At 39.2% G+C, this 22,659-nt stretch overlaps 1 protein-coding gene across 1 annotated transcript in view; it reads left to right on the top strand.

The window, feature by feature from the left end:
- Positions 1–22,659, top strand: part of SLC25A21 (solute carrier family 25 member 21) — a gene marked incomplete at its 5' end in the record, with an annotated part of 431,493 nt that overhangs the window by 371,897 nt on the left and 36,937 nt on the right. The window contains 2 exons of the mRNA XM_084241387.1: positions 12,436–12,502; positions 20,687–20,746. Coding sequence (XP_084097513.1) covers positions 12,436–12,502; positions 20,687–20,746 — 127 coding nt within the window. The remainder of the gene's footprint in view (positions 1–12,435; positions 12,503–20,686; positions 20,747–22,659) is intronic.

Below are 22,659 nucleotides of genomic sequence, written 5' to 3'. Positions count from 1 at the left end.
TACCTACATGGCATAGCAGACCTCTCCTGTCTCACCCGCTGCTCCCCTCAGCAATGTATTTCAGTCAGTCAGCCTGCTCTATTCCCCACTCTGTCTCTGGTGAATCCTCTCACCCCCTGCACCTCTGGCCTGTACCCCAGCTCTTGCATACATAAATAAATAGACCTTTAAAAATAATAATAAAGCAAGTAGAAAGGGTAGGTAGCATCACGTGAGGGTGTTGTAATTTTAAATAGAGGAAAGGTGAGGTTAAGCCTCTCTGAGAAAGAATATCAGTGCAGAGTTTAAGGAGGTAAGTAAAGAGCCATGGAGATATGCGAAGGAGGGTATCGTAGACAGGATGCCACAAGCGTAAAGGCCCTTGGGTGGGAATGGACCCCTTCTAAGGAACAAGAAGAAGGTGACTGGGGAGGGAGGGGAGAGATCAAGGAAACTATAGCAGGACATGAGGGAGAAAGTGTAACATGTATCTCAGGAGCAAACTTCCTAGGACCTCTAAAGGAACTTTGGTTTTGCTCTGAGAAAGCTAGGAAGACATTGGATATTGGGAGCAGGGAAGTGACACAATCCACTGTTTATTTTAATCAGTTTTTTCTGCGACTGCTTTGAGAATGGACTGTTGTGGAAACCACTTAAGATGCCACCACCATGGTTCAAGGGAGAGAGATGGTCTAGGTTTGGATCAGGGCAATAGACATGAATGAAAGGAAGAGAGAATGAAAGCATGTCTTCAAAGTTTCTGGCCTGAGGACTGGAAAGGTGGAGTTGCCATTAACTGATCTGGGGAATATTGTAGGTGGAACAAGTGTGTGGAGGCAGACTCAGAAGTTCATTTTGAATATGCCAATTATAACACTCCAGTTAGACTTCCAAGTAGAGATGTCAAGTGGTGACACCGTGATGGAGATGCCTGACCGCTATCAGCATATGGTTGATAATTTAAGTCACAGGACTGGAAGAAAGCAGCAGATAGACAAGGTCCAGAAACTAAGCCCTAGAGTTGTCTTTTGCAATGTTTTTCAAAGGCCTTGAATTCTACTTAGTGTATCCAACTTGCAGTTTCTGAGACATTGACTGAAGGGCTTAGGTAGGAAAATCATTACCTTTAATTATTCATTGACAATAATGTGGTGTGACAGAAACACTTTTTCAAAGTGATCTGGAAGACTATTTTTGGCCAGAAACCCACAAAATTACATATAGAGTTTGACTCATAAATCCATAAAGCTCCATGCTATTCCACTTAATCTATATTTTTAATCTGTTCAACTCAGAGGACTGTGCATGACGAAAGGGGGCTATAAAAACTGGCTTGAGGGCCTCCCCGGTGGCGCAGCGGTTGAGCACTGGGTTGCGAAGCTGCCCACAGCCTCTGCAGCACCAGTTCGATCCCCAGCCGCCGGATAAGGGTCCCACATGGCGCGCAGACCTCTCCTGCTGCCCGCTGCTCCCCTCAGCAGTGTACTTCATCGGTCTGCCTGTTCTGTTCTCCGCTCTGACTTTGGTGAATTCTCTCTCCTCCCATGCTTCTGACTGTACCCAGTGCTTGTATAAATAAATAAATAAATAAATCTTTAAAAAAAAAAAAACTGGCTTGACTGTTCCTCCATTCAAAAGCCAGCATTTTAGCTCCTCCCAGAAGCCAAATAGAGCCTTGGGTCAAGCACTCCAGACTAAGTGAAGGAAGGAGTATCAAAGCCAGGTGGTGGAATTATGTTTCGAGTGAATTAACTCTCACTCTTCCCTAGAACATGGGGATCAAGCACAACGGTCAAGAGTGGAGGTACACTGCAACTCCACCACTTACCACCTACTTGGCTAGTAGGAAAGTTATTTAAATTCTATGAATCTCTACATCCTTGTCTGTGAAATGGAAAGACTAGAATCTATTTCATGTAAAATTTGAATGGGGTAACAGTTGTAAAGCATTAGGCACGAACGCTATTTTTGTTTCTCAGGTTTTTCTCAATAGTCTCAATACCGTTAGAAGTCCAAGTTGTGATAGTAGCATTCCTTTGGAACCTAATTTAATGAATTAAAATCTGCTAAATCAGACTATAATCTGTAACTTACAAATAGTTGGACTTTTTTGTTCTTTGGTACGGTGAAGATGATTGTTCAACTGCATTTAACTCTAGTACCACTAGGGGGCACCTCAAGAAATTAATTTTGGAACCTAGGGTAGTAACTGGCAGCCATAAAGAGTTAATACCTTTCCAAATGTGACTTATACTTTGGGAGTAGCCTGCTCAGTGCAGTTAGTTGCACAACATCTTTGGCCTCAAACTTGTATGAATTAGTTGTAGCAGAATTCCAGAGTGTGAATTCCTAAGCCACTGGGTCACGCACTTAGGTAAAGTTCCATTTATGAAGGACATCTCTGAATTTTGCTACTTTCTGCCCCAGCTGTGGCCATATATAGCCCTGAAGCTAGGTCAAGCTATTAAACCTGGCTGCTTACAACAATGCACTAACTGATTTTCATAAGCATTTGTAGAGTGGGCTGGCATTTTAAAAAAACCTCTATTCTGGCAATGGTGCTTGGGAATCAATCTGCTCACCTTTTGCGCCAATGGTTTTTCACGCTGGGTAAATAGCTAACACATGGCTCAGCTGAAATTCAAGCTGAAGCAGTGTGGCCCCAGGGCCCGCCCCCTGACCATTACGTTGCTTTGGCTTTACTGACAGGTAGCAATGAAATAATGCTAAATGCTGGAGGGTGGTGATAAAGAACAGGAGTTACCATTGTTAAGCAATTTATAACCTGGATTAAACGTGGTAATCATGTGAAAAACAAATACTCTATTCAGTTAAAAGTATACAAAAAATATGAGACAATGTGGATAACAAGGCAAGTCTGTGTGTGTGGATCTATATACATATGTGTGTATACACATACAGAGGTATATGCGTAAGTACCTACATTTCTTTTCTGAATATAAGTATATTCAATATAATGTTCGCCAATGTTATGATGTGTAAAGCACATGATGGAATAGGAAAGGCAATATCTGGGTCAATTAACACAGGCATATGCACTATCAAGATTTGGTCTACCATCTCAGAGACGACTGCTTCAAGAAATTTAAGGTCATAGATGATTTGGGGAAAATGGGACTGCCCTATCCACATTTGACCCCAGTAAAAGGTGGTTAGCCTAGCGTTTGGAACAAAGTTCGTTGAAAGAATGAATGAGCAAATAGATGAATTTTAGCAACTTCATAAATAAGAACAGAAATTAGAAAACAGAAGAGGAAAGAAAAAGGAAACTGGTGAGAAGGTGGTGAGGACTAGGATGGAGCAAGAAATTTCTTTGGTGGAATTGTTCAGTAAAGAGCTGGCTGGGAGTGGGTGGGGAAAGAACTGTTTGACTCCATGATCAGATCCTTTTTCCTGATTTTAGTCCCATTCCAAGAAATAATAAAGTTGTTTGGGTTTTTTTTTTTGTTTTGTTTTGCTGTAGTCCTTTGTGTCCTAGTTGCTGTTCAGAGTGAAAGACTATAGCAAAGTTCTTCTTTCCTGGTGGAAATGTGTTTATCATTAGAAGCAAGGTAATCTGCTGTCACTGAAAATGAATACACTTATCAGCTCTACCTAAGTCTCCTCACTTACAGATCAATGGAGTATTAACACCCCATTTTACCCACATTATTTACCATTTTAGTTCCTTCTCAAGTATCTCTTTTGTGTTTTCTCTCCTTAGCATTTTCCATGAGGGTTCTGGTTCTCATATCATGCTAATGCCTTCCTTGGGCTGAGCCGTGCAACATGTTTAGTGCATGGAGTGCCCTGCCAACTTTCCAGGGAAGGGAGCCATGTATCTACCTCCTAAATGATACTGACAGCTAAACTAATTTTCTTGTATCTTAGAAAATCAGAGTTGTAGTTTATTTTAGACATATCAACAAAGTTTGTCGTGGTAAAATCATACTGAAAGTTCAGTTAAAAATGTGGGTTCGGGAAAACTTTAAAGAATTCCTCCATAGAGCATATAATGAAAGTGGTATGGTTTGGGGTAACAAATGCATCCAAGGACCATATGCAGAAACTTAATTCAATTAATTCTCTGTAATGAAAAATAACTATATTTTTGTGCCTGAAGACCTGATAGGAGTTGAAGCACGGAAAACTTTCGTTAGTTTTATGCTAGAATATTAGCTGAAACTTTCAGTATGTTGCACTGTCTAAAGATCACATGCTGCTTTCGAAAAAAAGAATCTGTGGCACTGTTTTGAGCTGTTTTTTGTTTGTTTGTTTGTTTTCCTTGGAATACCTAGTTTCTCCTCTCTCTTTTCTCTAAATGAAAGTGGCCTCGGAAATGACTGACAAACAAACAAAAAAAACCCAAGATGGCCCCAGGATGCATACAATTTTGTGAACTTCAGATTCTACATAATTCAAATTATGGAGCCATGAAACCTCACTCTTACATTTGGATTCTGCGACCTGCTGAGATTTGTGGAGTGTAAATGATGTCAGAATAATGCCCTAAAGGTGGAGTGTCAGGGCCAGAATTCTGCCCTGGGTTCCCCCGCCCATCAAGCTGCAGCAATGGAAGCCAAGCACTCCTAACCCAGGGCTGAGTGAGCCCTCATTGTTTTAATTACAGTGCTCCAGCATGTGGGTAAGAAACTTGGATTTGACAACAGCAGAAGAAAGGGGATATTGTATGCCTTCAATCAGCTTTGTATTAGGAGATCCTTAAAGGGAAAATTATGTGAAAGAAAGAAGGAAGAAAACAACAAGCTAGCAAGATCCCTATTTCAATATAATTTGGGGAAAATGACTGATTTGGGTTGGTCATGTTGCCAGAACAGATGACTCAAGGCTTCCAAACAAGAAATGGAAATCAGGAGGATGCCTGAAGCCTGAAAGAACAAATTGTGAAGATATGATTGACTGTGAGCCTTCAGAATCAACTGTACCAAAGATGAGCTTGGATTGTTGCCCAGAACAGAACTGAATGGTGATGTTCATTTAGGTCCTGACTGTTGAAACAAAATAAAATGTAGTAATTGTGCTCTCTTAGGTACACAGATGTGTTAATGCTTTCCAATTTCCCCAACTGGGGATCTGGTGTCACTTTCCCTGTCGCTCCTATTTCATGCTTCACCGGCGAGTATTATTACTGCACTGAATGCTTGCTGAATGCCAGGTTTTTGGCGAAGAAGTGGGATGCAGGTGAAAGCATCCTTCTCGTACAGCATGTGTGTGCGCTGCAGGTGGCTTTGAAATGGCAGCTCAACTTGGAAGTCATTTCTATAATTGGCCTTTTCAGCTCAGACAATGTATGTCTGGGTCCTGGTGTTCTGTGGGATGGTTGCTGGACCTGTGGTGTTAATCTCAGCAGTCTGGGCTCCTAAGCACCTCGTCTCCGAAAAACAGGGAAGGCCTCCGTTTCCCAAGCCAGCAGATTTATACGTTGACCTTTTCCTCTCTTCTTGGGGAAGATATTTTGGTCTCTCAGTTACCAGGTGAATTTTATGATAACCTTTCTGATAGACAACAGAGTTTGATTACCTCTAAAGGTCAGTGGTGAAGCAGCTACATTTTGCTTTCTCCTTAGGGGGTGCAAAAAAGAAAAGATTTCATGTTCTTGCTGCTAACACCACAGACCTGCTTATTACCTTTGCAACTTCGGAAATTTCCTAGCCTGCCCATAGGAGCAGACCAGCACCATGGCACAGGCAATTTCCAAGCAAACACGTTTGTAAACTAAATAATAAAAATGACAAAAAAAAAATAACTTGGGGGTGGCTCACAGAGAAAAAGGGAGGAGCAGATGAGACATGATTTTTCTACTTTTTTTTTTTTTTTTGGCCTTGGTCAAGCTCTCATCTGTCTACCCATTAATTACCTATCTTCAGATTTCAGTAAATGACTTAAGACAAATAACTTTTTTTAAGCCATTCCAAATGCCAAGTAGGCTAAAGCTTGTATCAGGTAAAAGATGTTTGATTAAGGATTCGTCTAGTCTCTTTGGATGACTAAAGTTTGGACCTTAAACAGGGTAACTTAAAATTGGACCCTAGTAATGAAGACAGCAGGAAGACTTCTTCCAGGGTTTGACTTGCTGCAAATGAACCACCGAGGCAGGACACAATCTGAAACACACAGGAAATTCCACATTTCCTTGCTTCATACAATCAGCATCTTTTCATGGGCTGGTCTGTGACCTTGGAGTCACCTAATATGCTAAATAGCTTCACACTTTAAAAATGTGGGAGGGGAGAAATGAGGGGTAAAATTATTTTGTAGGGTTTGGCACACATCTGTATTTCAAATAAGCTATGTGTGAGCTGTGTCTTCGAGAAGAACACGTGCAGTGTAGTTTTGATCTTCGTTTTATAGATGTACATAAGTAATACAAGGCCTGTTTTGATTATACAATTAGAAACAAATGTGGCCCAATATTGCAGTGCTCTGTATCTACTTATGTTTGTGAACAATAACTCATTAGTATATGGACCGTTCTCATCTAATGGCTTTGGAGAGCTGGTGCGGTGTCCTCATATTTATTTATGAGCTTCTTCATGTTCCAGCTGCAGTTTGGGGTGCAGATAATCAAACTAAGGGGGTGGGGTTTTCAAGTGAGATAGCTCCTGAAAGAAACTACCAAGGAACATGTTTAAAGGTGGTTCTCACAGTCTCCTTTGAAACACTTTGAAACACTTTGCTTAACTTTTAACAACTATTTTCAATATTATTGTGATTGAAAAATTATGACTTTTTTTCAAATCTTAATATTTTTCATGTTTTTTCCTAAAAGATGACATATCACATAGTAGGTGAAACCCCGTACATTTCCTTTTACCATCTCATTTCCCCTTCTTCCCTAGAAGTAGCTTTTAGAAGAATTATGATTTAAGGCTTTTTCAGAAACAGAAGTGTTAAAAGTTATTTAAATCAGAATGCTTTTATCTGTAGGTTAACAGAAGACATAATTGAAAGCATTTTGAATAATACAGGTTCATTTTTAATTTCACCTAACCAGAAATCTGGGGGTAGGATGCCAGAGTTGGTTAATTACTCAGCAACTCCACAGTGTCATTGAGGCCTGCGTCCTTTGCTCTTCCTGCTGGCCGCCCTCAGCTAGCGGGCAGCGATGGCTCACTTGGCTGCCACACTGGCATCTTATGCAGCTAGGACAACATTTAGTAAAAAAAAAAAAAAGGTGGGGGGACTTTTCTTCTTATGTGCCTCTTTTCCCTAGGCTAGAAATCCACCACCTCCAGCATTACATCCATCCTTGCTGGTCCCTGGGCGAGGTTTGGGTCAGATGCCCATGCCTAATTGACTCACTAGCACGGGAATGGGACCTCCATGACTGGCTTGAAAAATTCTGTTTCACTCCTGAAAACAGGGCATGGGAAATATCTGCACCCCCAAGAACAAAGAGGAATGAGAAGGGGTATCTGTTGAGTCAACAGATGATCCCCACTAGCTTTTTAGATATTAACAGTTTTCATTTTAGTATTAAAATATTTCACTGTTTTATCATGTTACTAGCTATGCTTTGTTTTTCTCCCACACTGACAGAATTACCCTGGTGTGCTTCTTATGGGCAACAGTTTACCTAGGGGAAAAAGTAATTTATCCTAGGGCCTGCATATTTTCCTCCTTCTCACCCAACTAGAAAATAATCAATGACCCAAAAGCTTTCACCAAAAAAATTATCTTGTTCATCTCAATCCAGATCTATCATGTTACTTTAAAATGGGATTGAATGAAAATGGGGTTAGAAACCAAATTTTTAACTGTCTCTTCTGCTTCCTGCTAAAATAAGAAGTGATAAGATATTTTTGCAACAGAAATAATTTATCTTTACAAAGTATTTCGAAAAACAGTTTAATTCTAAGAAAAGACCTCAGTACAGTATAAGCCTGTGGTCAAGGCCATGTATTGTGAGAACAATGGAATTTTATTTGAGATACAGAACTCTGTTTGGCAGTGAGGTAGTAGGTTTCATCTGCAAAATGAAGGTAATAAACATACCTCCTTCAAAGGACTGCTGTGAGAGTTGAAGGAGATTGAAAAATGTTCATGTGCCTGGGTATATTTATCTTGACAGAGTACCTAGTACATAGCAAGTATTGGACACATTTTGGCGATTTCCATTTATAACAATATTAACAAAAGTCCACAAGATTCCAGGTTAACATTTTCCTACATGGTACAGTTAAAAAGCAAACTCACCACTTTTGGAACTAACAACTTTGAGAAACAAAATACGAGGACTGCCATGCAATTCACACTACATAGATTTATGGGAGACCTGGCATAGGCACTTGTGCCTCTTCCAGAGGTTTCTCCAGTTGGTTGACGTGGGTCAAAACTTAAAACCAGAATAGTAGCTTTGACCCATTTTCAGGGGAAACTGCTATTAATGCTACATCAACGTTAGGACTGCACTTTCTGTTCACCCAGGGGATAGACTGAATGTGCCAGTTTGCTTCCTGAGAAGGAGGCACAACGAGCGTGTTGATATGTGTCACAAATCTCTAGAAGTCCCTAGTTATTGTCTTGGTAAACAACGTGATCTGTATTTCAAGCTGGAACTAGGAGGGCAGAAAAAAATTGGCAGAATGAAGAGTGCATGTGGGTATCAACATCAGTTCTTGGGTGGGAAAAAATGTAACTCCTTTATAAAACATTACAATTACTTCTTTTGTGTCTAAAATCTGTATATCGCATTTTATATTAGGAAAGCTCATCTCCTTGAGTGCTTGTCCACTTTCTCGTGCCTGCATTTTGGGTGTGACTCTTCTGATTGGCCCAAGGGCCCATTTTCCCTGCCAAGAGGCTCTTCATGGGAAATGGTATGGTATGGGGGTACTGTAGCACTCATTTTACTGTAGGGCCATAATGCTTACTTTCTGGATCCAGGACTTTGGGTTATAAGTAATAAGCCCAACTCCAAAAGATCTAAGTAAAAAAAAGGGAAATTATGTGACTGGATATCTCAAAGAATCAGAAGCAAAGGGTGATGCCACTACTCAAGAAAAGTCAAGATACAACAAAGTTTAAAGAAATCCTGGCAGCCTACTCACACTTAAAATACCAGAACTTCTCTTCGCCATCTTGCTTCTTGTGTCCCTGAAGGGTGGCTTCCTTCATTTTTATCTCTGCAGGTTGACTTTCTCCAAGGGCAGAACACGTGATGCCATTGATATCCTAGCTGCAGATCTTAGAATTTCAATCACAAAGAAAAAGACTGACCTTTCTAGTTCCAACTCCAAAATCTGGGTAAAAAAAAAAATCTGCTGTCTCATTTGGATCAGATGAACTAGGATGGTGACAGAATATTTCTTGGTGAGATGTCCAATCAATTGCTACCTACAGGCAATATCACACTATACTAATATGGTGGTTCCAGTGGCTTTAAAAAAGTGAGCCATTCTCAGCAGAAGAGGTGGCAGCCTAACCATGCCATAGATATCCACTACTGCGGGAAGACACCATGAATGCAATGCTGACAAGTTGATAGTCCTCGTTTCCCATTGGCCAGCAAAGGCTGCATTTGGTCTTTGGGAGTTTCCCTTTAAAACTGTTCATTCACTGTTAGAAATTTCAAGATGGTAGAATGGCTAGAGGCGATGGGGTAGGGGTAGGATGACTACAAATGAAAGGAACCATCAGAAAGAAAGGAAGGAGGGCACTTCAAGGAAGCATTGCCAACATGAAGCAGAGGTCCCTGGACCTCCCAGCTCTTTTCAGATTAAACCCTTATGGTCCCCCAGCTGCCTCTCTCCCCTCCTGCCTTACACCTCTTTTTAATATTTTCTCCCATCATGTTTGAAATGAAGACCTTCTGTGTTATTTATAAGACTTCTGTCCTCATCCAGAAAAGCAATGTGCTACTTTAGGCAAGAGTTTGAAGTGAGACAGTTAGTCTATTCAGAAAAGTGCTTTCCCATGTCCCCTTGTTTTTGTTTTTTTCTCTTAGAATAACAAATCCTGAGGGTTGGAGCAGTCCAATCTCAAGAGCCCTCAAATCCATCCATTGCTGGGCATATCCCACCTCTCCATGAGTCACATGGCAAGTGGTCTTCCAAATTGCTGATCACATACCACACAGGGAAACTTACCACTTTCTAGGAAAGCCCATTCTAGCTCCAGATAGTTCCTACTAGTAAAAGTATTTGCTTGTATTAAGCCCCTATTGGGCCCAAAATGGTTCTTTCCTCATTGCAGCTCTTTGTTGTTCCTAGATCTACCATGTGGAAACAGAAAAGTCTGATCTTTTTCCTAAATGTCTGCCTTTCAAGAGCTCCGTGTGTTCAACACATCTCTCCCTTCTGATCTTTCTTCTCCAGGCCGAGCAGTTGTTCTTCCTTTAACTATTTTCTGTTGTATGGCATTTCAAATATCTATCTAACTTAACAGTCTGTTCTAAAACCTTTGCTTACTTAAATGGTCTTCTTAATCTCTCCCTCCCCTAACAACCAAGCATAATCTTCCAGATGTGGAAAGATCAGCACAGAAAGAGCAGAACTAATAACATCTTTCATTATATAAAACTTATATTCAGGAAAATCACATTAATCTTTTGGGAAGACCTAATCTATGCTTAGTCACCCTTGGGGTGACAATTATATTTCAAAATCATTTACAACGAAATTTAGATTATACAAAGTTGTGGTATTTAAGTTTCAAAAGTTTCTAAAGGAAAAAAGTGCTGATATGAGAATTTCAGACATCAAAAGTTGATATTGGAATGGAAGAAGGTATGGCGGTGGGGAATTCATGAATCTCATTCTTCAAATCACATGTCTGCTTTCCTTCCTATTCGTAATGCTAGCACTATCCATTAAGTAAAAAATAGTTGGCAAAGAAACCCATGTCAGAGGATCATTTGATTCTTTTTTTTATCATCATGAAATCCATATGCTTAATAAATATTTGTGTCCTGGTATCTGGCGCTCTCTCTCAAGTACCCTAACACACACACACCCCTCAAGAGGTTACCTACGTACAGTTTAGAAGCTGTAAGACAAACCCTTTGCTCCCTTCACTGTAGAGTGCTATGTAAGCCAAGAAATCAAAAAGCAAGAGATTTCCATGTTGAGTTGGGTGGCACAGTGGCTTAGTCCAAATAGACGCTTAACTTTCTTGTTACAAAGGCACAGCTAGAAGCAGAACCCAAATTAAGAAAGTTGTAGTGAAACTCGAAGGGTCAGAGAAGCTCCAGCCTTATGTTAAATGAACTTCCTGACATAGTGACATGAATTTCCTGCTCTTATCTGTAACCTCTTATGTGTTCACCAGGAAAACTGATTACCTTAGAAAATAACAGAATACTATATACTATTCATATATTTTTTAAGTTTAATATATATATATTCCAGGGCAGACATATTTTTAATATTAAAACCTAGTAAGAAATTAGTGAGTTTTACTTTTTAAAAATCTTAACATAAGCATTCATTTATTGTTTGTTTGTTTGTTTGTTTTGAAAAACATCTGAATATGTGACCATGAGTCCCTCAACATTGGCAGCAAGAGCTGACCCAGGCTCTGTGAAATGGCACGTCAGCAAGGGATTTTGACATTTCTTCTGTCAGCACCATATGTTCCTGTATTCAGCCCTCCCTGACCTTCCCCAGTCAAGGAAGTTTTAAAAAGTTAAAAAATTATACCTAATTAACTGCAGGACTGGGAGCCCAAGTTCCATAGCCATACAGTGTGTTAATTCCCTAAAATTAAGGAATTCATCACCTGGCTAGCCTCAGACAGCTTTCAGTCTAGTGGGTTCAGGTATAACCCTATCTTTTTTTTTTTAAAGATTTATCCATTTATGCATACAAGAACCGGGGTACAGCCCAGAGGTGCGGGGGATGAGAGGACTCACGAGAGATAGAGTGGGGAACAGAACAGGCAGACTGACCGAAATATACTGCTGAGGGGAGCGCGGGCAAGTCAAGAGAGGTCTGCTGCGCCATGTAGGTAGTTCCCTGGCTGGGGATCGAATTTGTGCTGTGGAGGCCGCCAATAGCGTCACAGTGCTGTGCTCAACCCTTTGTGCCACCAGGGAGGCCCAATAACCCTATCTTAATTTGGTTATCATTAGGGAAGAAATGTAATATTATGGACAGCTTGACACTACCTACTACACAGGGGAATAAATAAAGTCAGCATTCCTTAGTGAGGCACGAGGGGTCAACTTCATCATTAGATTGCAAGTCAGGTTGTTTAGCAACTTGCTAAGGGATTCTAGTCACAGTAACATTTCTTCTTCTGATCATCATAGTGCTAATAAACATGGAATTCATACTTCACGCTTTAGAATAAATACAGAGGAGGTCTTCAACACTGGTATATTACATTGAATAACTGGGAGTACTTTAAGATTTGTTACTTTATTCATCAGTAAAGGCAGAATTACCTTTTCCCCTAGCCCCTTTACTTATGTGAAATATTTTCTTTCTTCAATAGGTTGTTTGGCTTTTACAAGGGAATCCTGCCACCCATCTTGGCTGAAACACCAAAAAGGGCAGTAAAGGTAAGTATTCTCACCAAGTAAAAATAGACTATAGCAACAGCTGTATCATTAAAACATTCCACAACAAACTATGGGAGATCAATGTGAATTAAACATAGACATTCATAATTCTAATGCAAAAATTGTCGCATAATTTTTATTATAAGTAGACATGGTAAATCATTCCAATATTGGTTTGCAGCTTTTCATTTTAGATAAAGGCACTCCCCTCCAATGGGAAAATTATATAAAAAAGTATAGTGCTGAATGAAACTCACATAATCAAACCATGGCATCAACGTGGTTTTCACAACATTATTGGACTTTTTCTCAAGGAAATTCATATATTTTCCTTTGGAGCAATAATTATTAAACAAAGAGAGAGGGAGAAGAGAAGAGAGAGGATATGTGATAAACCTTTCTCCCCAAATCATTCCCTTTATAAGAACAGAGTAAACTAACAGACTGTACTTTTTTTATGAGTCTCATATAACACATTTATTTGGCATGCTAACTTCACCCCTATCTTTTCTGTTTTCACAAAATTATTACTTCCACTATCCTAATTTCCATCTCTTTAACCACATAAATATGGAGGGTTATGTGCCACTTGCTGGTTCAGTATGTGGATAGGAACTCAGAGATCTGGCAAGACCTCCGGGGGAGAAGGAACTAAATCAGATCACTCTTTCATATGTTCTCTCAGACAAAACTCTGAACACAGTGACTCTGCCTGGCATTTCCCACCCCCACCTAGCTGACATCAACCATATAAGGCTTTGTCTTTTCACAATAAGGCTAACATAAACTTGGACTGAAAGACTTCCTTTCCAATAATGACATAAAGTTTTTTTGACATGCATTACTCAATTTGTATTCCCAATATTTCTGAAAGGTAAGAAGGGCAGCTTATATGCTTTTACTCAGTAAATTAAGAAAGTGACTGGGTTAAAAATGATAAAATAGCCAACATATATACACAGACACCACACTTTCATATTATGTCAAAACAGTAATTTAATAGGATTCAATTTGGGTCTAGAATTCAGAAAGCAAAGCTTTAAAACATACTTTCTCTATAAATGCATCTTCTTTGTTGCCATAGTTTTTGTGATTTCATGTTACTACTTCAATACAAATTTCATTATGAGAATCTGAATCGCAGTAGAGAATCTGGAAAAAGTTCACCAAAGTACACAAGAGGGCTGAATTGAATTATGAAACGGCTTCACTTGATAAAAGATTGCCCAAGTAAACAAACAGAGCAGAGTTCCTGTTCAAAAGGAAAGTCACTTTGTCTCCATAGAATAACATATTCATTTGTTCAGTGTTTTACATGTATAAATAAAGTAAATTACAATTAAACTTTTTCCTGAAATATTTTTCCTTAATACTTTATATTGGAGACAAGTTAAACTTTAAGAGGATTATGGTTTATCAATGTTGAGCAGTCTTTTACAGAAGAAAAAAAAGTTGAGCTTTACAAAACTGAGTTAGACTCTTTGCAAAAAAGCAATGCTCCCTGCCAGAACAATGGTTAACAGATGAACTTTTGGGCAACTGGATATGGTGTATGTGTCCCAGACATCTTGTTTCAAGTAGACTTTACCTTAAAATTATTGAGACATATGGTAAGTACGTTGGCTTTTAAAGTATAACTTGGAGTTCAGTGTATCTTTACCAGATGGATAGCACTGGTTTTTCAACACAATTTTCGAAAACATTCTTCTTATAGTTATTTATCTTAGGATTTGTGAGGAAAAACAATCATCTGATTGTAACGATTTCATACATCATAAACTGCTCCATTGTACATTATCAAAGCTTATTTCAGAAAATATATTCAGAGAATATATATAGGTACACAAACACATACATAATGTACATATAACTGATCTAAATATTCTATATAGATATTTATAATGTATCTTCCTTGGTACTGACACTACTTCAGTTACAATCATTAGCTATAATCAAAAACAGATGATGCTAAGTTTTTTCTATACTTTTTATACTTTGAAATGAGAGTCATCATTAAAAAATAATATTCCTTGATGTTAAAAAAAAATGAAACTTCCCCCTTCATAAATGAAGGCCGATTAATATTGCGGTAAGCAAGAAAATGAAGGAAATAAAGTAAGGAGACTGCTGGTCCCTCAGAGACAGGCGGCACCATATTCCAGGTCCCAGGTTCTGGCCTTCAGCTCCACAGGTCCAGAAACATGACTTTTCCATGGTCAGACCCTCAAGGACTTCCTAGTGCTTACCCAGCTCATGACAAATTATGAACTGTGAAAGGTTTTGGTTCACCACTGTATCCCCACACCTATCACCATCTCTACATAGTGTATGTAGAGTTGATATGAGATTAATTTAATGCATTTTAATTATTAATTTAATTTATTAGAGGAGCTGTTTCTGTCCTTTTCCCCAAAATTCCCATATTTCCTATTTAGGATTTCTAGAAGGTCAGGACTTCATTTCTGGCCAACATAAAGTTAACAAGGAACAGATTTATTCTCCTGAATGACAATAAATGAAATGATTAAATTATAAGAAACCACCATTTTCAAGCCATTGGGCAAGGAAGGATAGTAATGGATGGAAAACAAGTGAATTGCCCCCCCTTATGTTTTACTCCCTTGATGGGATTTCCAGGCCCAGGGTCAGTCAGGTGGACTTCCTGGGTTGAAAAGGAGCTAAAAGGCCGGAGAGAACAAGACAGAGTTTCCAGGACAGAGTGCTAGAGGAGAGAGAGGTGCCCAGATCGAGAACTGCTAAGACCGGAGAGGGACACCCGAAGCTCTGAGCTAGGGATTGACCATTCCGTGCATATAAGGAAACTAGCAAGACCCAGAAAGGAGTTGTCCAAAGGATTAGAGGGAACGATACTTGGCAGTCACACAGGGCGGGGAATAGTGCCTGCTCCCACCAGTCAAACTAGAAGGCTTTGACATCCACGGGGCATTGAGGGGAGGAGTCAGGAGGGATTTGCTGCCAACATGGGGAATAATTAGCCCTCGTCTGAGCAATGCTCAAATCCCAATTCTTAAACAACAAAACGCAAGTGAATCAAGCTGTTTCCATGTACTAGAACTGCATTCCAGAAGAGTATCTTGGAGGGCAGTTTAGTCACCAGATTGTGCTTAGTCATCCATGCTTTAGTGAGCATGGATGAAGCTATCTGAAGGGCTGGGTCACCCAAGCAAACTGTGCCAACCTCCCCTCCCCAACCTCAGCAGTGGCCTATGTGATCCATCCTCCAGCCTCAGCCCGTCTCCCAAGAATGAAACTAGCCAAACCACACATTTCTAGATTCCAATACATAGGTTATACATAACATAAATAATTTGGATTCCTAGGTTTAGATTAGATTTCAAAACTCCATAGTCACACATTTTATGACATTGGTAGTTTTATTACATGTTGACTCTCCTAACTACTTCTTTAGAGTGTAATTTCATATAGTAAATGACAGAGTATTTTTATCACATCTATAAATTAACTAATGTTGTCAGTGAGAAATTACTAAAATATTCCATGAAGACCATTAAGGAGTAGTATTATACAAAGAGGAATTAAAGCAATACTCAATACAAAGAGGAATTAAAACAATAGTCAATCTACTAATTCTAAGAATGTATTTCTAGTATAATGTCTTCTAAGCTTTGAACATGGAAGGCATCCAGTTTAATATTTGATGAATGAGTGAAGATTTTTAGTAAATACTGATTTCTAATTGTAATGATAATTTTAGTGTTTCCTTTCTTAAAATATTGTTTTATTTTATATTCAGTAAATTAGGTTTTGATTGCAAGGTGAAATGAAAACTGTTTGTTTTCAGTTTCAGGCACTGTTTGATTATTTAGAATATGGGTTAATGTATTATTCATTACTTTTGAATTTACTACATTAGCAATTAATCACTATGACCTGCAGGGCTTTGCTATTCCCAGGAACCTAAGTCACTTTATTCTAGTCCTTCACCAAAAGCTACTGATAAGACTGTTGATGAACACCAATTAGCTCATATTAATTTGGGGTTTTTTTTAAGTCTTTTTTTAGAAAAAGATTTATTTATTTATACAAGAGCTGGGGTATAGGCCAGAGGTGCAGGAGGGTGAGAGGATTCACCAGACACAGAGTGGGGAGCAGAACAGGCAGACAGACCAAAAACACTGCTGAGGGGAGCAGCAGGAGAGGCAGGAGAGGTCTGCCGTGCCATGTGGGAATCTCCCTAGCCAGCCGGGGCCAAACCTGCGCTGCCAAAGCTACGGACATCTTCACAGCACCGTGCTCAACCTGCTGCGCCACCGGGGAGACCCTCATATTAATTTATTTTTTAACAGTTTTATAGATATTATAGATGTAAAAGTGTGGGAAATTAAAAGATAAAAACCCTACAGTTTATGCTAAGTGAAATAAGTCAGAAAGAAAGAGAAATATCAGTTGATTTCACTTATAGGCGGAAATATAGGGAAACTGAACAAAGGGTAGGGAAAAAGACAAAACTTGCAAACTGACCATAGAACTGAAATATGCATCAGGGGAGGAGGAGGTAGATGGGTCAAAACAGGGGAGGGAAAAGCACAGGGGACTATGGTGATGAATCAAGGTGCTATGGGGATGGGAGAACTTTGGGGACTACACCTGAGTGTAGGGGAACTGAGGGGAGAAAGCAAATATTGTACAAAATGAGCAATGACGTAGGAAAATAAATAAGTTTATAAAAAGGAAATGTTAAAAATAAGATGGCAAACCTATAGTAACTCCCAAGGTGTAGAATTGAGATTCCCTGTCAGAATTGCTTAGTGACCTGCAAAGTCCTTGTCCCCAGACTTCTCCATTGAGATCTCTGTTTGGTTCTTAATCCCTGTAATGTTGGGGAAGGAGGGGAGGAGGGAGGGATGAAGAGAAAAAGAAAGGAAGAAAGGAGGCAGGAAGGCAGGCAGACAGGCATCCATACACTGGAAGCTTATGAGGTAACAGCGAGGACTTTTGGAGGTTCATCATCTCCTAGACCCAATGAGCACCCCTTAGAGCAGTATTTCCAAAATGTGGGTCATGACCCATGAGTCATGAAATCATTTTAGTGGGCCACTAAATATAGCGAGTGGTGACCAGAGATTTTGGTAATGAAATAGAAGCAGGCTGGATCAAGAAGATGTGGTACATATACACAATGGAATATTACTCAGCAATCAAAAAATATAAACTCATGCAATTTGCAGCAACATGGATGGAGCTGAAGGGATCATGCTCAGTAAAATAAGCCAGAAAGAAAAAGAAAAATACCAGATAGTCTTACTCATAGCAGGAATTTAGAAAACCTAAATAAGGGACCAGGAAAAAGACTAATTATAATAAAGTAAAAATCAAAATCCACAAGCAACTATAAACCAGAGACATACTACGGAGTGGGGGTGGGAGGGCGGGGGAGGGAGTAAGATCAAAACAAGGGGGGGTGGGAATTGTATGGGGACTATAACAAGATGAAAATGCATACATTGTGCAAAAATGAAAAATGATGCAAAAAATATATAAAATTTAAAAAAAATAGAAGCAGAGCACATTACACATAGTAAGGAGGTAAATTTTGTTTTATAACAATGTTTGGTTTCAGTTATAAATACAAATGTGCACTGCAACCATTCATGCTCATGCACTGGGTAAATATTTTTTATGTAGACTGTAGTAAAAGAAAGTTTGAAGTCTTGGCTGAGAAGCTGCCCACAGCCTCTGCAGCACCAGTTCAATCCCTGGCCACTGGCAAGGGTCCCACATGGTGCACAGACCTCTCCTGCCACCCGCTGCTCCCCTCAGCAGTGTATTTCGTCAGTCTGCCTGTTCTGTTCCCCACTCTGGCTCTGGTGAATTCTCTGACTGTACCCAGTGCTTATATAAATAAATCTTTAAAAAAAAGAGAGAGTTTGAAGTCTTATGCCTTGAGGAGCCCTGGGCTTCCAGGGTCTCAGAAAGCAAGAATACCTCCACAGCATGAAATTGCTAAGGCAGAGAATCTCTTCCCAAACCACTAACAATTGTGATTCAGCAATGAGTTGAAAGCATACATAGTCTATGGAGGACTTAGGGGGAAATCTTAGTCCTTCCACTCACTACAGGACACTGATCTATAAAATGGGCATTGTGATGGCACTATGTAACCTGTCACCTGGTGATGCTGTGTGGATTAGCTGCAGCAGCACATGTGAAGGCCTTGGCATGTTTCCTGGACCATAGCAGGCTGCCATGAGTGATACCTGCAATTGAAGCATCTCTGGTTCCTTTGGTAACGCATAGCATAGAAAGGGAATGTAAATCGAAACTAGGGTTTTCTGAAAGGCTCCTATGTGTCAGGCATCTCAGTAAATCTTCCTTAAATTCTTGCACCAAGAACTACTCTAAAGGTAAGTTGTGTGGTATTGAGTATTAAAAAGTTTAGGTGACCTGTCCACACTTCACCGCTAAGTAGCATAGCAAGGATTTAGATCCAGGACTGCTCCCCTTGAAATCCCAGGAAGATGACTGTCAAAGAATAATGATGGTGATGAACATAAAAAGAAAGAAAAAAATAAATGATTTATACGGCTTAGGACCATATCCCTTTTTTTAACCATGGCAATGGCTTCTAGTACATATCTCATCAAAACAGTGGGAGTTATTATCATCCACTAGTACATTAGACCAAGAAGGCAGGAGTTTCACTTTGTTTATTCCTGCAGCCCCAGTGCCTAGAACAGAAGAGACAACCAATAAAAATTTGTTGGATGAGTTCCTGCTCTAGAAAAATCTGCATCCATATTAGATCTAAAGAACTGTGGTGCAAAAGTTATTCTGGGTCTGTGAGCAAATCAAAATTAATCCGGTGATGTAATGACTCTTGAGTTGCCCAGAGACTCGTTTGAGCCACATCTGCACAAAACTGCCTCTTTCTAATAAAAGTATTATCTTGTCTCCAGATGCATAATTTATTCTTGTCCCATTTTCTTGAGTTATAAAGTAATGAAGTAAAAGGTAGTTTGGACCATCAAATACTCATGCCACTTGGGAGTCTTGAAATAAGATTCTAGCAGGACCTATGAAAGAGAGTGTTTCCTCAGTGATGTTGGCAGCTGCCTACCACAGTACCCAGGAATAAATACATCATATTCAGGGCCTCCCCGGTGGCACAGTGGTTGAGCGCTGGACTGTGAAGCTGCCCACAGCCTCTGCAGTGCCTGTTCGATCCCCGGTTGCTGGGCAAGGGTCCCACATGGCACGCAGACCTCTCCTGCCACCCGCTGCTCCCCTCAGCAGTGTACTTTGGTCCTTCTGCCTGCTCTGCTCCCCGCTCTGGCTCTGGTGAATTCTCTCACCCTCCTGCGCTTCTGACTGTACCCAGTGCTTGTATAAATAAATAAATTAATCTTTAAAAAAAAAATCATGTTCAAACAATGTAGAATGCAGAAAGAAGAGAAGAAGAAAATGTATTTGGGGTACAATATTTGAAGCAAATGACTAGGTTGCCTTCGTAGAAACCTACTTGCAAAGAAAAATTTTATTAAGCATCATCTACTAAAGAAATAAACAAAACCGTCATCTTCAGATTTTTAAGAAGGAGTAAGCAGTTTCTTTCTTCATTCAAGTTGAGGTCAATCTGGTTTTAAGGCTGAGGATGTAGGTGTTCTCCTCCTTGGGTCCTTCCCTAATTTATCACAGCATCTTCATCATCAAGTATTCAGAAATTCTATGGTTGCATTTATTGCAACCATATAAATGCACAGTTGAAGCTGAGAAGTGACTATCTCTTAGAAGTAAGTTAGAAAATTGGCTATTTACTGGGAAAGCAGTTATAGAGAAAACATAGGAGACCAAAGATTTCAGGTCTCTATGCCTATAATTTTGAATTGCTGCCATAAAAAGAAGGCTATTGATGTCTGGGGAAACTGAAAATGGTCATGGTAAATGGAAGCTGTATGGTTCATTTACTGCTATAAAGGATTCCATCAACTCTTCTGTAGGTTATTATAGTTTCATTTGAAAATGTGAAAGTTAAAATAGAATCCAATAGCAACTACCCGAGACTGGATTAAAAAGCTATATTGGATGTTTTATCATTTTTTTAAATGCTGGTTAATATAATGATTTACTAAAGAAATTTGAGTCAATTAAAGGGTTTGTTTCAGGAAATTGTTATAAATCTCTGGGTTTGGTTTTGTTTCACAGTTTTTCACCTTTGAGCAGTACAAGAAATTGCTAGGATATGTGTCACTGTCACCAGCATTGGTAAGTGAGAGTATTTATTATACTTAAGTGTGTGTGCTATTTCATAAAGCAGTATCTGGAAACAAAAACCCTTTTGATTCCCCAAGCCCAGTTTCTAAAATATGAATTCAGGTTATTCAATGTTCAGCTACTTGTTGAAAGCTATCTTCCTAATAACTCACAATTTGACTATTTTATAGCTCCCAATGATGAATTTATGATAATAATGATATGTGTGGAAAGATCCATATGAGATATGGTCAAGAATATAAAATAAAGAATGCATTTGTCAAAGGCTCTTTTAAAGCCAAAACATGCGTGTGTTTACAGACATGCTGCTCAGATCTACTTATGAAAAAGTCAATATGCCTGAGATTATTTTATAACTGGTCACTTTTCCTGCTTTGCACTACTCTCATAAATATAGGCCTTCAGTGGTCAGACAAGACTGAAGGGCCTTTTGTAGTCAGGGAGGATAGTGATCTTACAATGACACAGCTCAACTATTATCTGAATATCACTTGGTGATTTGAAGATTTCCTGACGCCACTTCTTTCCTCTGGGTGACTTCACCACCCTTCACAAAACAAGTTAAATTATAAGGACCAAATGGGTCCTACAAATATTTGTGCATTGAGAGCTGAGAGAGAACAAATGTACTATATCCCTTTAAATCTACAAATCAAAACATAACAAAATCTGTATTGTTCCTTCAATTCTAGCCTCTAGGAAAATCCCCCAGTTTACCAGCTGAAATGTGCCCCAAAACTCAACCAATGAGGCCATGTTTTGAGTTCCAGCTCTGTAATCATTTTACTTGTAAAGGTTCCTTTTGGAATATTTGCTCTGCTAAATAGACACTCAAAAAAAAAAAAAAAAAGAAGAAGAAGAAGAAGAAGAAGACATTCCAAGCAGAAGTATCTCTAATTTTAAAAATGATGCATGGCTGTTGCCCAAGAAGGAACCTATTAAGAAACCTAATAGTCTGGTTTTGTGTTATGGCAAAGAAACCTCTTGCCTACACAAGGTGACCTCGTACCAAGGAGAAATGTTAGCATGACTCCTAAAATTAACTAGAATGTTTTAAATTTCCTCAATATCTTCCCTTGATGTCACTCTTAATTTTTAAAGCATCTTGGTTAAAAAGAAGATTTAAAACTTCCTAGCAAGAGTCAACAAAACATGATGTCCAGAGGACCAGAGACTGCAGTTCTTTCCACTACTGAGAATGGAAAAAGAAGAGCATCATGGCCTCGCCAATTACTATAACCAAATGCACACAAACTGTGTACATTTTTCTCTTTCCTTGAACTCATTTATCCCAGTTTTTCAATACAGCTACACACTTAAACAACCATTAAATGTCCCCTGGTGCTCTCACATGAAAAGCCAGGAGACTGGAAACCCCATAGTTACCGTCAGTCTCTGGAACAATCTACGTAACACGATCTACTGATAGCTGATCAATTCTTTTGACAAGGGACTGCTGAACACTGATTCTGACAGCACATGTAGCCGAGTTTTATAGCAGAACAAAAAAGTGAATTACTTGGAAGATTGCATATAGTAATAAAAACCTGAACATCTGGATTTTAGCTTTCTAAGTTAGAAGAGATTGGGACTAGTACTTTTTTTTCCACTTTTGGCTGCCATGATGGAAGTCTGAGATAAATGAATAAAATAGTGAGCTATAACCCTATACAAACATGTTTCAAGTTGTAATGAAGAGAAAACATCATTAGTTGTTCCCTCTCTCTTAGAAATTTGTGTATGATTCCATGTTTCCTCTCCATTTTTATATGTAACAAAAACATTGGATTTTGTACAGCACTTTATAAAGACTTTCCTACATTAATCATGCATTATTACACAATAATCTTGTGAGATGGGGAGATTAGATAGTATTGTCTCCAATTTACAGATGAGAAGACTGT

The sequence above is a fragment of the Talpa europaea genome, assembly GCF_964194135.1.
Source record: "Talpa europaea genome assembly, chromosome: 8".
Classification (NCBI taxonomy): domain Eukaryota; kingdom Metazoa; phylum Chordata; class Mammalia; order Eulipotyphla; family Talpidae; genus Talpa; species Talpa europaea.
Note: the sequence above shows the minus strand (reverse complement) of the source record. Positions and strands in the feature narration are given on the sequence as shown.